General features: G+C 35.2%; 1 protein-coding gene across 3 annotated transcripts; it reads right to left on the bottom strand.

Moving 5' to 3' along the window:
- Window positions 1–393: 393 nt before the first annotated feature.
- LOC107762617 (uncharacterized) lies at window positions 394–17843 on the bottom strand. 3 transcript variants are annotated; one of them, XM_016580984.2, is made up of 10 exons: window positions 17717–17843; window positions 14342–14604; window positions 13593–13626; window positions 8910–9046; window positions 8186–8252; window positions 4777–4876; window positions 3161–3324; window positions 1592–1638; window positions 1444–1494; window positions 394–1020 (listed from the first exon to the last, which is right to left on the bottom strand). In XM_016580984.2, exons 1-10 carry the CDS (start codon window positions 17787–17789, stop codon window positions 634–636), a joined length of 1323 nt encoding a protein of 440 aa, XP_016436470.1. In that variant the 5' UTR covers window positions 17790–17843; the 3' UTR covers window positions 394–633. The 3 variants fall into 3 exon arrangements, with proteins under 3 accessions (XP_016436470.1, XP_016436471.1, XP_016436472.1); XM_016580985.2 differs by having other exon boundaries at window positions 14381–14604; XM_016580986.2 differs by having other exon boundaries at window positions 11033–13626; window positions 17717–17778.
- Between the last annotated feature and the right edge of the window lie 598 nt (window positions 17844–18441).

Below are 18441 nucleotides of genomic sequence, written 5' to 3'. Positions count from 1 at the left end.
AAAAAGCAAAATTCCACTTTGCACCTATGAAAGAAAGAGCAATTAATTTTAATTTTCACATTGTGCTGAGAAATTATTATCTCTTGTTGAAAGGGGAAGGAATCGGTTCTTCACATTTCCTTCTGCCTCTGTCTTTTCCCTATGTACGATTATCAGTATTTCATTTAGAAGAATAAAAGCAAAAAGTCTACATTAAAAGTCTTCCCTTTTGGCATTATCACAATCAACCTAAAGAGCCAATTATGGGACGATTATAGAACCCAGTAAACACTACTCACTTCCGAACTTTTCCCACAAGTGGGAGATCCAAGATCCTCACGTCCCCTTTTCCTCAAAAGAAATAATTCTAATAGCGCAATTCCCATAAAACCAGTATATTTGAACCTCAAGATGTTAACTGCAAAAAGGCCACTTTGAAGCTTTTTGATAATTATGTTTTCTGGAAAAACAAAAGCATCAACGAAGCACCTTAGTTTACACTGCAAACCTGAGAGTTTTAGATCTTGGATTTACAATATCAAGTTGAGGGGAAAATAATCAATTCAAATGCAAGAGTGCATTCACCAAAAAGGAACACGTAAAAGGGTGGAGATGTTATCAACTCGAGAATGAAGCTCTCAACCATTAATTGCCTCAATTTGGTGTTGACCTTCCATTCGTACTGTCCTGAGGATTCCTGGGAGGTTGTGCTCCTGAAAACATCTCCATAACAGACCTCAAGGCCCCAGTCAATTCCTCAGGCATCTGTTCACCAAAATTGACATTGATGTTCCTGCCTAATCTTATTCCGGGCTCGTTAGTTGAATCACTATCGCTGCTTCCTTCAGACCCGTTTGGGCCATGCTGCCCTTGGAATGCATCTCTTGTCATGTTCATAAACACGTTAGTCAAATCAGGAATACCAGAAATGCCATTGCCGTCGAATGACATTGATGCAAAGGGTGGAGGCATGGCATGACTTCTAGATGCACCAGCAGGCTGCTGATTTGATTCTTGTCCATGACTCGCAGAAGTTGAGCTCTGCAAAAGACCAAAGGATACAAAATGAAAATTTAGTTAAATGCTCACCGTTGCTAAATTAGATGGTAAATGGATAAATGGAATCAAATCTTAGATATGCGCAGCCAATATTATAACCACGTTGTCAGAGGGCTGAATAACAGAGACATGCTCCATTCTCTTTCTTTTTAAACAGAAAGATAATGAATAAGCATCAATACATGTTCATTGTAGTTTTCTCACACAATAATGCGGTACTAGATGGTGCTACAACGGACAGACATATCAAAAAATTTGTTTTATTTTTTTGAGGAGGACAGACAGACAAATCACTATAGGTAGTATTGAGCTAAGCCCATGATCTGGGTGTTAATTACATAACTTGTAATTATCAACTTAATAAATCTAACAAAGCTCTTCTGCAATGCGACAATTGTCAGTTACCTGATCATGCTCCCTCTTCTGTTGCTCTTCTTTTAACTTCTGTTCTGCTACCTACAAGTTTAAAATACGAGAGTAATACTTGGAATATATCGCAAGCACCATTTCCAGCTAATAAACTTAACATCTGCAATCTATAATAGAAACTAACCCGTATATTTTCTTTGATAGAATCATTATTAGGATCCAACTGCAATGCTTCACAAAAAAGGGTTTACGTCAGATATAGATTTCTTCTTGGGGATTAACTAGAAAACAAAATTCACATGTTCGTATTCTGGTACTGCTCATCAAAATTTCTAACACGGATGACAGAGATAATGTGCAAAACCTCTTTACACTTCTTCACAAGACCAATACCGATCAAGTAGCCAGACCCATTACCGAGCACCACAATACAACACATAATATACACAAATCTTCATTTCACCAAAACAAGTCCCTCATAGCCACAGATCAGTCCATGCCCCAGTTTGCATGTGTAAGGCCAGTTCCGTCTTGATTCTCTTTTATCCATTTATTGGTTGTTTGGGGATGGAACTCCATTCACTATCTCTTGATGAGGGAAGGAGGAAGAAAGAAATAACGGAGAGCGAGGGCATTAGAGATGGACATCGGTTGTGGCAAGAACAGTTTCTTTGACTTGTTTTTCTTTCTATTCTCTAAATTGCTTCTAGTCGACTTTCGTAGTCATGCTTTAGTGGGTACTACAAGATACCTACTACCTTCCACCAACATAGGTATCGAGTAACCTGCCAACCAAGGTTTAGGCAGATGGTAAGAAATCACCTAGCGTTTTTGGTCTCCACTGGGATTTGAAAATCTCATGGTTCACCTCCCCATTAATTGACCATTAGGCCACACCCTTAGGTGCTTTAATTTTTTCATTAATGGAGTAGGAGAATCCGTTTTTGTCAGACATCCAATTGTGTTTTTGACATTTAAGCCAACACTCTGTTTTCCTTTTCAAGTAGAGGGCTTAAATAAACCTGTTGAAAACGTGAAATCAGGCTGTAGAAACTCCAAATAAGCACGATTCCAGAAAGTTGCAGTAATGTTAGCTGAGGTCTATAAAGCCATTCTTCATGCTACAGTCATCTTCATAATATGTCATCATATTTACTACATTCTTCTTGTTTGCCATTTTACAGGAACCCACTTCATGCTATTTTTCATATTTGTTAATTCCAACAAAAACAAATTCAAGTGAATACTATATCTTTATACATTTTTAAAAATTAGAACCAATAAAACCTAAATATTGTAACCTTATCAAAAAAGATCTTAAATATTGAAGGACATAGAAATCAATAAAAAGGAAAAGAGAGACTCAGAGTATAGCTTTCCTGAAAGAATTCTATGTATAATGGTTTCATTGACAAATCCCAAACCACAGTTGGCTAGCAATCACCAAAACATTTTTAGAACTGCTATGTGTCATGGAAAGAACTACAAATCAAATTTCATACTGAACTAATGAAATTAACTGAAACAAATTATAGAGCATGAGAAGCAACACGACTACTACAAACTACCCTAGTACGCACATATCAAAGTTAGTCAGAGCTTAATGATGACCATCCTCAATAAATTAAAAACTATAATGTACTCCAAAATACCAAGATGTTAATTTATAAACAACACACAAACTGAATAACTAGTAAAGAAAAAAGATATTTTTTTGATAAGGTAGTAAAGGAAAAAGATACTCTTATCCAACCTTTTGTGAAACCCTTCTCTATGGCATCACGGTACTTCCCTTGAGCATAATAGACAAAACCCAATCTACTATAAGCCTTGCTATAATTGGGGTTGATTGCAGTAGACTTTAGGCAGTCCTGAACTGCTGCTTCGTATTCGTGGATTTGGGTTAAAGCAGCTGCCCTGATACATCAACAAAACCTCATCTCAAAATAGGCCACGATAACTATTTACAGGTTAGAAAGATTCAATTTACGGCTATTAGAATTTTCAAAGAAAAGATAAAATAGAACTCCCTCCATTTCATTTTAAGCGGCACTGTTTGATTGTGCATGGAGTTTAAGAGGTCATTTGGTAGGGTGCATAAGAATAATGTTGAATACGGTATATTAGTAATACTGGTATTGGCTATGCTTGCATTAGTTATGCTGGCATTAGTTATACTAACATATTTCTTATCCATTGTTTGATTTGATGTATTAAAGCATTGCACAATTTCTAAAAGAAATGTTTGTCTATAAAAATAGACTCATAACGAGTCCATCACTTTATCTTTTTAAAAGAAACATATGTTGAGGAATGTTTTTATATGAAAAAGGTTTTAAAAAAATTATTTGATTTGTCTACCTATATTGTAGTATATAACTGAATATTTATTTATAAAAAAGGAAATATGCTAAGTATTTATTTATCTACTAGGGATATAATTTTATTTCCCACTTTCTTGGATTATTAGGCAAAGAAAGTTTGAATTAAAAAAATAAATGGAAAATGAGTTGATTACAAGTGCATTTCAGTACATAGTAGTAGAGTATAGATATACTCCCTCCGTGTCAGTTTATGTGAACCCATTTGACTGGGCACGGAGTTTAAAAAAATAGAGGACTTTTGAACTTGTGGTGTAAAATGAGTCTCATATATTTTGTATGGCTATAAATCATTGCATAAAGGTAAATTGTTTCCAAATAATGAAAGGGGTCATTCTTTTTGGCACGGATTAAAAAGGAAATAGGTTCATATAAATTGAAACGGAGGAAGTATAAATTTACAATGAAAAAATTGGCGGAGTATAGATATAAATAGCGGGAGCAATTTAAGTATCAAAAAATTTACATCTAACTTGCATTAATATGATAGCATATTTTAATCAAGCATAAATTTTGAAGGGCAATTTTGTCTTTAACTAAGCCAATGCATGCATTAAAACCCATTGCATTGTTAATACCATAGTTTCCTATGCATTAGTTATGCATAGGATAATACCAAATAGGGTGTATAACTCATGCTTGCATAACTAATACATAGGTTCAAAAAGTGTACCAAACAAGGTATTATCAATACACAAAGCTAGTGCATGCATTATTTTATCCAATTCATTTTACCAAATGACCCCTAAGAAACAAAGAAAGACTTTTGGAATTTGTGGTTTCAAAAATGTCATGACATTTATGGCTATAAAAGCATGTCATTAAGGGTAAAATGTGAAGTATAAATTGTTTCCAAATATTGAAGGGTGTCATTTTTTTCGGAAGATTGAAAAGGGAATAGTGTCACAGGAAATGGAACAGAGGAAGTACTAATTTTTCATGGAAAATGCAATAATCAAGTTCTCCCATCATTGTGATAATGACGCACCTGTTGCAATAGTAAACTGCATTATCTTCACAAAGTGCAATTGCAAAAGTATACAGCTCAATAGCATCAGAGTAAAGCTTTGACTGCATGGCTTTATTACCTATTATAATATCCCAGAAAGAAAAAAAAAATAAGAAGAAAACTTTAAGCAAACGCTTTCAAAAAAGAAAGGGAACTTCAACATTGGAACTAAAGACTTACGCAAGTAGACATCAACCTTGAGTACATATCTATGAGATATTCAAGGCCAATGAATTGCTTTAGAATTAGAAACTGACCTTTTGACAACATTATTCTTCCCAATTAAATTGAGGCAGCTCAAAGCTCACTCCTCCGGCCCACCAAAATGGACCATGTGCTGAATTAAGGCCGGGAAGAAAGTTGGGCTTACTGTGAGCCAAGACTAGCGTAGCCTGAGTGCAACTTAAAATGTTTTGCAGGGTTACCCTATAGAATGAAGTAATGATAATTCATGTGGTAATTGTGATTCAACTAGTTGTCTTTTCCTAAATATTCTCGAAACTAGGTGAGCCTTGAATGAAATGGGTCCAAATATAGCAAAATGATTAGTGAAGTTTCATTTTTCTGAAAACAACGGTATTTGGACCGGTTCACACGCAACTCAACTATTTCACCGAGTATCTGCATCCTTCCACTAGTGCAGGCATCTATCTAGTAACTCTGCCTACTAAAGCTTAGGCAGATGGGAAGAAAATACCTAGCTCTATACAATAACAATAACAATAACAAACCCAGTGAAGGGTAGTGTGTACGCAGACTTTACCCCTACCCTGGGAGAGCAGAGAGATTGTTTCTGATTGACCCTCGGCTCAAGAAAGAATGAAAAAAAAGCAGTGAGAACAAGCTGTAACATCAAGATATTAAGAAAACTTAAAGCAAAGGATAGCAATCAAACAGCATGCAACCTCTACCTCTCCGCACACCCACCAAAGTCACCCTCTCACACCTCCTAACTGAAGCATCAGTGCTTCTCCTCTTCACATGCTCGAACCATCTTAGCCTCGCCTCACGCATCTTGTCCTCCATGAGGGCCACTCCAACCTTTTTCCGAATATCGTCATTCCTAGTCTTATCTAACCTGGTATGCTCGTACATCCATCTCAACATCTTCATTTTAGCTACTTTCATTCTCTGCGCATTAAAGTTCTTGACTGGCCAACACTCTGCCCCATATAACATAGTCGGTCTAACCACCACTTTGTAGAACTTACCTTTAAGTTTTAGTGGCACATTTTTATCACACAAAACACCGGATGCGAGCCTCCATTTCATCTACCCCGCTTCGATACGATGTGCGACATTTACGTTAATCTCCCCATTTCCTTGGATTACTGATCCAAGGTACTTGAAACTTCCTCTCTTGGGTCTATCTCCAACATTCCAGCTTCTCGTTAACACCACCTCTCGTCTCGTCAATCAGAACTATGTAATCTGCAAATAACATATACCATGGCACCTCCCCTTAAATGTGGCGCGTCAGTGCATCCATCGCCAGGCGGGCTAAGGTTGATCCTTAATGCAACCCCATCACTCTCAGAAAGTGTTTCGAGTCTCCTCCTACTGTCCTTATCCGGGTCTTAGCTCCACCATACATGTCCTTAATCACCCAAATGTAGGCTACAGGCACAGTGCTAGCCTCTAAACATCTTCATAGAACCTCTCTCGGAACTTTGTCGTATGCTTCTCCAGGTCAATGAACACCATATGCAAATTCCTTTTCCTCTCCCTATACTGCTCCACCAATCTCCTAACAAGGTGAATGGCTTTCGTAGTCGAACAACCCGGCATGAATCAGAAGTGTTCTCGGAAATAAGCACACTCCTACTCACCCTCAATTCTAACACTCTCTCACAAACTTTCATAGTATGGCTTAGCAGCTTGATACCCCTATAGTTGTTGCAATTTTGAATATCACCCTTGTTCTTGTACAACGGAATTATCGTACTCCACCTCCATTCGTCGGGCATGTTCTTCATCCTAAAAATGACACTAAACAACTCGGTGGGCCACTCCAAGCATGCCCTACCCGTGTTCTTCCAAAATTCCACCGAGATTTCGCAACTTCTTTTTTTTTTTGCCTTGACTGGGGTCCTTATTCCAGCTTCATCGACTGATAGGCCATTCTCTTGGGTGCAATAATGAGAATTCATACAACTTAATATCTGTTTGGAAACATATAAAGGGACTATGAACATTTCACCAATCTTTTTTTTGAGAAAGAGGAACATTTCACCAATCTTGTAAAGCTGAAAGTTGGATATGGAAGGAAAATCAAGTACTAGGAAAATTTCTGGCTATAGCAAAATATACTGAGAAGGCCTTTCCTTAGCTATACAGTTTGGCACTGGACAAGAAGGCCTATATTGAAGATTGTATAATTGAGAATAAATGGGACATCAGGCTCAAGAGACATTAAAGATCGGGAAATGGAAAGCATAACCTACTTCTTCAGTAAGCTAGAAGGAGCTAACAAGTTATTATTGAACCTGACCCTTCGGCTTGGACAGCAAGGTCAGTAAATTACGATTTTTTCTAAAAAAGAAGAGGGTGAATTACAGTGAAATGTTGCTATGAAGTATTAATAGTTCTGTGAAAGAAAGAAGACGATGGCCTTAGAATACAATCTGAAAAATCAAAACCCTGTTAAACATTGATTACTTAGATTGCAGCATATGAAGCCTGCTTAACAATGAGGACTTGCAGAAGAAAGGCCTCAATTTAGTTAGCAGCTGTTACTAGTGTGAAGAAACGGAGGAAACTGCAAAACACTTACTGTTAAAGTTCCCTGTTAGCCGGCAAGGCTGGAGTTTATTTCTAAATATATTCTGTTCGCCATGGGTGATACCAAACATTGTGAAACAAGCTATAGAATGTAAGTAACTACAGTTAGGAGGATCCATCCAATAGCTTAATGACTTGCTTGGACCATCTAAGAGGTAAGGCCTCCTACGATCGACCCTAACTTTCATTATTGAGCTAAAGGAGTTCCCTAGCCCTTCAAGTTTACACGCTGATCCCTCTATAATGGCATTCTTCTTCTTCTCTGACTTTACGATATTATTCTAGCAAAAGCTAGTGATTAGCTTTTAAAGGGAAGAAAATAAGGAAGACAATGCAAACATCTGGAATACAGTGCCTTCGCGCATGTATGGAGAGAAAGGAATACAGATGTTGTGATAAGAAGACTTAAGTCATACAACGCATAAAGGATAGCTCTTTGCAATATTCTTTTTTTGGCGTAAAATGCAAAACATAAATGACTTACATCTAATTGACTCCTTACATAAAACGAGATATAGTTTATGATACTGGTAATCTCAGCATTTTGCTGTTTCATCAATAAAATATCTTTACTCTTAAAGAAAAGAAACATGTAAATACAAAGTACCTTGTGATTTTAAGGTCTCAGCAAGGTTGTTTCGATTTAACATAGCACATCCTGATTTTTGCATCTCCTAAAACCATAAACGATAAAGGTTGTAGGAAGATATTCGAACAAGAACTGCAATAATTTTGACAATCATGACAGAAGCAACAGTAGCTAGTATATGTACACAACAAACTGTGACATACTCAATGTCTATTCCTATTCATAGAAAATATAATTCATCAATTGAAATATGAGCCCTTTAGAGAGTTTAGCATAGAGATGAAGCGCATGTATTAGTGCCCTGGTGAATGCATTGAAGCTTCGTCTAAGCTAATCAAAAATATCCTTAAGCGCAGTCAAGCGAGCCTTTGCTAACAATGAGTCTCCCCTTTAACCTCAGTCATAGTGATGTCATAAGGGAGTAGAAGGACTTCATGCAACTGCATAGATTCACCTTTTAGCTGGTCACAATGATGTCAAAAGGAGTATGAGCTCTTTCAAAAGAACTTTGAGCCATTCTACTCTAGAAAGTATTTTTAATCATATGGGGAACAGAAGATACTGTCATCAATGTTTGGAAAAAGCACCATTTTGAAGCAAAGTTTTGTTCAAAACAGAAAAAATGGAAACCACCAGGTGAAGATTAAATGCTGTGTTTTCTCAACCAATTCCATCAAGTATGGAAAACTGATGCACTACAATAGTAGAAACATGAATGAAATAACTCGTTGTCAATATATACCTCCAAAGCAGTGTGAAATACCCGTGATGCTCTATCCAGCTGAGCCTGATCATCTTTTCCATCTGGCAAGCTTCTAAAATAGTGAGCTTTTTCAAGGGCATCAAAAAACTGCCCAAAGATCTCATCCTTGGATATACCTGCAAAGCATGATAAACAGCATCAGTTGATTAACATAAAGCAGGACAGAACGTAGGGCAAATCAGAAAGAGAGACACTTTTACCTGACACTGTCACAAACATATCTTGTAAGATACTCAAAGAAAGAAGGCAAAACAAGGTTTAAAACATTTAGATGATGTATTTGATATGACGAAGACAAGGCCACCCAAGAACGTGCATCGATAGCTAACAGGGAAAAAAAGGATTACAAGAAAAGTAGGTGCCCCTGCTTGCTATACTTTGTAACCATGTGTGTAGCCTACATGTATGTCATTTTTAACTAAAGGCCCACATCCACATTCTAAGGGAAATAATTAACCCAAATACAAATGAATTATAGGAGTACAAAGAAGATGGGCCAGAAAATAGCAAGACAGTTAGCTTAGAAGAATGATTTTGTATGGGCCAGAAAATAGCAACACGGATGTAGCTTACAAGAATGATTTCGTTACATCTAACAATCAATCAACTACACCCAAATTCTAAACAAGTTGGATGTAATCTATATGAGCTCTATAAACACCCCGCTCTACTCGGCCCATTTCATTCAAATACTAAAATTGTCTATATGGTACCAATTACATCATCACACTTATCCTTATACTTGCGTACGTCTTTATTCAGATTAAAAGGAGTCATATATCGGGTGTTTCCCCGACAATCCCACGGACAAAAGTTTCTAATGCACTTCAGCTGGAGCAGCCCAACTTACATAATGCAAAGCATAGGAGTCGATCCCCTAGAGAACCCAACCTTTGACAGTATGTCTAGTTTTCTAACTCTCTGAATGATAAATAGAACTAGATTTCGACCTCATTTTCTCACACTATGAGAAAATGCATGCTCCTTTTGCTTGGGTCGAAGGAGAAGGGAAGAGAAGAATCTAGCTTTTACAGAAAGAGATTGAGGATAGTTTAATATAAGCAGGCATCCATTGTCACGAGTGACAGTTGCTTCTCCTAAAGACAGGCATGCACATCTTATCCAGAATAGAAAGACTCCCCGCAAACACTAGACCTAATGTAAGTGCTACAACAACTAAACCTTAATACAACTAGTTAGTAGTCTCAATAGATTCTTTACTTCAAATTTCTTCCGTTCTTAGCTAAGTCCGTATTTATTATGAGAGGTTGTAGGTCTCTTGAGACAACTTTCTCCATTTGATTTTAAATCTACCTTGTAATTCTTTTAGCACCTTCAATTATCGTAGTACCTACAGACCAATGCATACCGCAGTTTATGTAGGAAATAGCCAGACCATCTTAGACGAGCTTCTATCATTTTATCCCCTTTATGTGCTACTTACACCCTCTATTGGTTGTGGTCATTTCTAGTCTTGTTCAATCTAGTATAAGCGTACATTCATCTTAACATTCGCATTTTTGAGACATCAATATTGTGGATATGTTGGACTCAGAGGACCAACGTTCACCCCTACATAGCATTGCTAGTATGATAACCCTTTTTTTATGAAACTTGCCTTTCCCTTCGTTAAGTATCTTTTTATCAAAGCACTCCATTTTAGTCATACTATTTTAATCTAATGTGTCACATCTTCATCTATAATGTCATTCTGCTGGAAGACTTAACTAGATATCTGAGTTTCTACATTTAGAAACCACAATCTTGTCTAACCTCACTTCACCTTCATTTTGTTTAATCGAGACTTCACCTTCATTTATCTTATGGGTTTAATTTGTAGCATATAGAGTTTGTATAATTTATACTTATCTAAAACCGTTACTCTCTTTTAAGGTGAATTTATTGACGTGCAGTAGGGCGGAAAGTCTCCAATATACAAGATGCAGACAAGAAGTAGAGAATCTAAATTGTTATTCTTCAAGAGTACTTCTCCATAATTCAAACTTTTTATTGACTACATCGCTTGTTTGACAGAATATCACTGGCAACTAGCATTCACCATGAAACCTCACAATGTATACTATTGGTTAACTCATACATACCTATACAAACAAGTACAGGTTCAAGGCAAACCCCAGGCGTAAATCTGCAGTTGCTGGAAACTCCTCTATATCTCCTGCTATTCTCACACTTGTGAATTGTGATTAATCCCTTATACATATCTTGTATGACATTTATCTATACTATATCAAAAGCACGAAGGCCCTTAGCAAAATGTCGTTCGCCTTTTTTACCCTTCAAAAATAAAGTTTACTCTACACAAAATAGTCATTTATTTTTTTCTCTAATATTCGTATGTAGTTAACATTCTGACTTAAAGTAGTATCTTTTTTATTGTGGTATTTTACTTAAATATATTGAGGGGTTTGGATTTTTACAATCTAATAAAGTGATTAAAAATAATTAAATTTTAGAAATTATTATTATAATATGTTGATCAGTAATTTCTATACGCTACAGATAAATTTTACATTGAAAAAGATTTATAATTTAATTATCTTTCCAATATTTAAAATTTTAAAAACTACTAAAATTCTCTATGTGAAAGGTCAGATCGGTTTTTTAATCCTTTGAAAATAGACTTTTATTGGATAATAATATAGTTATAGTTAAACATTAAAAATTTGGGATGATGTAACATTAAGAATTTGAATAAGGAAAATTATTTCCTCTAATGTTGAGAATGAATAATTAAATCTTTGAACTAATCTAACAAAATAAGTTTTTGAATCAACTAATTAGTTAGAAAATCCAATTCAACTATTTTACAAATTCATCATATAAGTAATTGCAAACTCGTAGTGTACGTAAATTTATTTTCATAAGAACTGCATTGACAGTTAAACAGAAATTAGTTACAATATCGTATTGAGAGTCAAGTTGGTGAAAATGCAAACTTAAAGTAATAAGGATGAAACAGTAGAAAATAAAAATATTCTGAATGAGTTATCATTAATTATTTTTCCTTCCTTTGCATTTGTCCAACAAATGACAAATTCTTATTTTTTTTATATATTAAGTTCTTTTTTGTAAAATATTAACTCAATATTGATTTTTTTTTAGACTTTACATTGTCACTTATTAGTTTATTTTTCTATGAGCCATAGAACCAACCTTTTCATTCCAAAATGTCTAAAAGACCAAAAGATTTAATTTTTAATTTGCATTATTTGACAAATCTTTGGAGAACTGTAATGAACTATTTTTGTGTCACTTGTTTGTTTCGAGTATTATGTCACACAATAGCAATAATTTTCATAAGATATTTTCAAAGAAGTCCTCAAAAATCACAATAAGGCATCTAAAGACTTCCACAGGGCACGATGTTTTTCATAATGAACTAGCTAAATGGGATCTACCTTCATTACTTTCAAGAAAATATAATTTTTTAAATTTTTATTTCATAACTTAAGCATATTGTTTAAAAATAATATATATGATTCATACAAGTTTTGTACTCATTAATATATGGTACACGCACAAAGCGCGTACCCTAAGACTAGTACATATATATACATATGTACATACATACATATTTATATATACATACATACATACATATATATATATATACATATATATATATATACATATATATATACACACACACACACACACACACACACACACACACACACACACACACACACACACACATTATGTATGTATGTAACTATGTATATAAATTTTGACCTTATTTTTCATGGTTTGCTTCAGTATAAAGAATTACTGTGAAACTAGGAGAAAAAATTAAAGTAAAAGGCAACTAGATTTGAGGTATTAATGAACTCATTGCCAAAAAGATTGACCAGAGTTTTGAAAGGCAAAAAGCATGTTAGGGCATTCAACGCAAAGCTCAATTCAACTCGTGCGCTTTAGGGAAGAAATTGCTAATAAAGAAATAATAAAATACAAACACATATATCAGATCTACATATATAAATATATGCAAGAAAAAGCGAATAATTATTTACTTGCCATAAAAGTATATGTAGCAAGTAAGAATCACTATAAACACAAACAATGATCATTTAGGATAAACAAATTAACAAAAAATAGAACTAGGCAAAATATATGAAATAAAAATCATGTCAAGCAAGTTGAAAAACCATTATAAATTTTTTATTTAGATGTAAAAATACAGTTTTTAAGTTTTTAGTGACTAGGCTTGTATATCACTTCTCTAATTTCATATTCCTGACCACCAAAAGAGTTCCTTAATCACAATTTATAATAATTACTCTATTGTTTTGCCAACTATATCTATTGCCAAGTGTAGCCCTCTTAAAGACAGAATTCAAGGCGATGAGGCATATATCATAGTCCCTTGGAGCTTGCAGTCATGAGCCACCTAAGTAAGGGGGACCCTCTAACTTGGGCTTCACATAACTTCAGAGCTTAAGCATGCTACAAGCAAGCCTTTAACGTCACTGAAGATGACATGAGATAAAAATTGAATGACAGCACAAACGTATGGACACGAAAGAGTAACAGTGAGAAGGTCAAGTGTGGTACACTAGTTAGATAAGAATCAGAGGGACAATATACAGAGGCCTTCATTGAGATATTATAAAAACCTAGGCACTTGGAGCCTAGCCTTACCAAAAGTGGGAGCTTCTTTTGTCCGTTCATCAGCCTGTTTAGAGAAAACAAAATGAGGTAAAGGTAAATCATGTACAAGTATGTGGAAAGTAAAAGGCTACCACAGACTAAAAGTTCACTCACAGATTGGTTGCAACATATGAAGGAGATTAAAAGTAGCTAATGTTTGATCTAAATAGGTTATGATTATAACAAATGTCAACATCAACAGAGAATGTACAATAAGTCCTCTGCCATGGCTGTACAGCCAAGCACACAGTATTACCAGATGTAAGCATTTGATGATCATTTCAATGATAGCTTGAACCAACTCCATCCTTAAAAACTAAAGTTCTTTCAAGAAAAGATTGTCTAGCAACAGAATTTGGTTTAAAATTTCCTTTCCCAAGCAAAATCTGAATCTATCCCGAAAATTCCATAGCATCAAGCACATATCATGGCCATGCCCCAAATATCCCACTTTTGCCAAACCATGAAGGGAGACTATTATTGTCTATATGGTGATAGAAAATAAGAGCAGATAGATGTAGACAGCAGAATGAATTTAAACCTCACAGGTTTACTGATTGCATAACTAATGGACCACTATATAGAAGACAGAAAGGAGAAACCAAACATGTAGATAGAATTAACATGACATAGACCTAAAATACATGAACTGTGGAGAAAATATTAAAAAGAATCAAAAGCTGGAAAGATAACTACACAAAATTAAGAGAAATAGCAAGAGAAAAAAGGTAGAATTAGACCAGAAACTGAGATCCATCTGTATCTTTAGCATCTGCTACCTTCTGTCCTGATGATGAACAAGGAGCATCTGATGAAGATACATCATGCCTGAGATCCAAATTTATTTGGCTTTGCTCAATCGCTTCTCGTGAACTGAATATGTCCACTAAGGAATCTGAACTTGAGGCATAACCAGCAGATGATGGATCAATCTTAAAGGCCTCCGATAGACATTGCTTAACAACCTCAAGTCCTTCATCATCAACTCCAGAAGCAGGTTCAACTATGTAACAAGGAATACACACAGTCAGTAGATGCAAAATTCACTCACTCTACATTGAAACTAAGATTTGAGGAGACTTCACAATTTAACAGAATAAAAACAGAAAAATAACCATGACTAATAGAAACAAGTAGCATGCACCAAATAATATAACATCTAAATGGCTTTATTCATAGCAATGAGGTTTCCAAAAAAGATTTGGTATTTCCCAATTCTTCCCCCAGTCAAGCGGTGCTAGGACTTCCACCCAATCGTGAAGGGGCTACAGAAGAGAAGTAATACGTGCACATGAGCTAGGGAGAGAGGGAGAGAGAGGGCAGGTTGTAGATGTTTATTGATGGATTTTCTATGGTTAGAGGGTCGCACTCCGAATGCACAAGATTCAACCTTTATTTGTTCAGCTAAAAATCTCAAACTCAAATCATGGATAAATGTTATTAGTAAAGGAGGCTTAGTTTCAGGAATGCATGTGCTACAGTCAAAGAGTGCAAGAGTAAGCCCTCCTAAAGTTGTTACACTCAAAATTTGGCAGACCTTTTAAATCTTGTCTGGTTTTCTTTTTTTCCCGCTTAATAAATATTGTAGGCCAATTGTTCAATCCATTAAACTTTGAATTCTTGAATTGCATTAGCAAACTACTCTTTTAGCTGATACTTTTGCATGGCAATCTGCACCCAAAAAGAATGAGAAGAAGGGTGTATAATAGTTTCTGCTCATATCACTTTTGCTTGTCAGAATGTTTAATCCTTTTTATTGAGTAATGATTAAAAAGCTTAAATCTTTGGTCAGGATTTATTATGATTTGTGTTATACAGTAATGTATTTCTCAGAAGTTTGATATTTGGAACGGACAGAAAAGAATATTTATGCAGAATCTGACAAATGAAATTCTATTCCACCCAAAGTCTGTAGCACGAAGCTCTGAAAATTTTCTCCAGAGGTTCAGGCTCCCAAAACTGCCATGGTTCACCAAGTGAAATCTCCATGAATGTTGATCTTGCTGTGATTGCTCTAAGAAGAGATCCAGAAGCCTGAAAACGATTACTTTAAAGAACATCCTATGTGTTCCGTCTGCATCATGTTTTAGTGATACTTGCACAGTTTAAAAGCAACATGTCGTCTTCATTTAATCTATTGCAAGATGCATTATATTGAGTTTAAAATTTTTGTTTTTCAGTTTAGTTTTTCATTCCAGTTACTGTATTTGTATCTTTTGTTGTTGGTAAAAAGAGGATAATTATATAAGAATAAGCTGCATTTAAGTTGCATGATGCATTTACATTTTCTATTAAGTTCTTTTCTTTTTCCAGTGTGCTCCTGGCCCCTACACATATGCCAATTATTTGATAATGTCAAATCTAAATTGACCAGCACCTAGGGAAAAAAATTAGGAACGGAAAGGACATGCAAAAAAAAAAAATATCCAGGCTGCGGGTGGCCAGCCTTTACTCACCCAAAGGCTGGATGACAAAAGCATGGTTATATGGCTGAGCAGACTTTGCAGTGGGGGATGAGAGGCAACAGCAGTGATGGTTAGGGCTTTTTCTTTTTCACTTAATGTTTTTGCTTATTCTTTTTTCTAGTAATATCATTTGCTCATTATGATTCTCGCTTACTTCTGTTTATTCTTTCAAAGCAGTTGGTCAGGAGCTTTTTCAATTTTTTTGGCTTACGATCTTTTTTTCACTTTTTTAATCTATGATGCTCACATGCAAGCATAATCTCGTTGGAATTCATTTACAGTTGCTCTATGGATCACCCAAAACACCAAGTTCATACCATAGGGATACAGTCAAATTGTATCTTAGCTCAAAATCGAGGATAGATATGTGATTTACTCGCCTAACAACTATGTTCGGAATTCCAACAGTATTCTAAATGCTAAAAATCGGCAACAGGAAGTTCCTATTTGCAGTTCTCTTCAAACCTTGGTAGGATACTCATTCTCAAAAGAAAATGTAACTCTTTAATCTCAATAAACAATGCCTTCTAACCTAGAACCACATCAGTTGCTATATACAAGTCCCTAATGTTGTGCCCACGACCCACATGTGTCAGTAATAAATACTCCTAACATACTTTTCAAAGATTAGTTTCCCTTCCGTCACTTTAAGATTCTCATGCTAAATCCCTTTAAAGCTACTGGCATCAAAGATTGTAATCAGGTTCAACACCAGTCAATTACCAAATACAAGAAACTAATGCTTCACAGTTCACTGATGAGTTTCAGGTCTGAACAGCATACACTGAGAAGATCACTTGTACCTAAATCAATAAAACAGTCTAATCCTAAACCCCTCTCCCTCCTCCTCCCCACTTAAAGCTACTTGTACCGTATGAAGTTTAGTTTCCCTTCATATAATACAAGATTCAGTGCCGGATTATTTGTCTATTCATTTAATCACTTAAACCTATCTTATAATCCAACCTACTGTCATTTATTTTTCCTCACATGAACCAAACGTTTTTCCCGTGTTTCAGCTGGGAGGCAGACAAGCACACGAGTTAGTGGCACAACGTTCAATTTACTCAATTATTGTACTTTATCAAATCAAGCTCTCTTTTCCTTCCCTTTCTCACTGTTTTGCCAAACAACAAGGGTCATTGAATAATTTTATTTCACATTCCTTTTCATTCTTTTTCACATTTTTTTCTCAAGCTGTCACATCAGATAAAAATATATACGAATTTTAAGAAACATATTTTAGGCCTCATATTGAAGTTTGGCTTTAGAGCATCAATTCCATTGAGCTGCCCTTGTAAGATTCTAATCCTAATCCCCTTAAAGGGAAACTTAGTCAGCGAGACAACTTTATCTATGCAGTCCACTACAGCTAGTATCATCCCTGCCTAGAATCAGCCAGTAGTTTATGAAATAAACTGATTTTCACTGATTTAGCACCATGTGTCTCAATGCTGAACAGCATACCCCGTGAAGCTTATTTTTCCTTTTAATCCATACAAATTTCTGATCTATAAGTACTCCTATAGACTGATCTTGACTAGCTACGTCCAGAAAAGAGAAACATCTTGTATGGATTCATTTCAACACAATTATATACGTAAACACACACACATGTATATATATGTGGGGCAATTGTCAGAGGCGTACCAGAATCTAGAAAGTGCAAGAAGGAGAGGACTATGCGACGAGAGAGAGGAGAATCCGTCTTCAGCTTCGCCATTGACGGAGGAGACCACTTATGAACCGGGTCTTCTTTATTACCAGCTTATATACATGTGGCCATTTGCATAAATAGCTACTTTTAAGATTACTCTTTAAAAAATGATCACAAATTAAAATATTACTGCAACTTATAGTCATTTATGATTATGTTTTAAGGAGCAGCTAATCTTTTTTACAACAACAAAAAAGGGACCCATGATTTTAAGACTCCACACAAAATGTGATTATTCAAACATATTAAAAGCTACTAATTAGTAGTTATGAAAGGGTAAAAACTGATTTGGCATCGGGTATTTACACTAAATCATATTAATTTATTATTATTTTGTGATCTAGTAAGATAAAAATATGTGTTAATTAATCATAGATAAATGAGAGAACTCTATATTACATATCATGGCAATTTAATATAAATACTAAGTGTGAATAAGTTTTACAGAATTTTTACATGTACATGCTATATTATAAATTTATTTACCTCTATTGTTGAGGTTATCACTTAATCTATCTATATCTATATCTATCTCTATCTATGTATCTATACTATACTATATTAAAAGCACGAAGGTACTTGCGAAATATCGTTCATCCATTTTACCCTTTAAAAATAATATTCACACTAGACAAAATAGTCATTCAATTTATTTATT

The sequence above is a fragment of the Nicotiana tabacum genome, chromosome 12, assembly GCF_000715075.1.
Source record: "Nicotiana tabacum cultivar K326 chromosome 12, ASM71507v2, whole genome shotgun sequence".
NCBI lineage: Eukaryota > Viridiplantae > Streptophyta > Magnoliopsida > Solanales > Solanaceae > Nicotiana > Nicotiana tabacum.
This window is presented reverse-complemented; position numbering and strand designations above follow the sequence as displayed.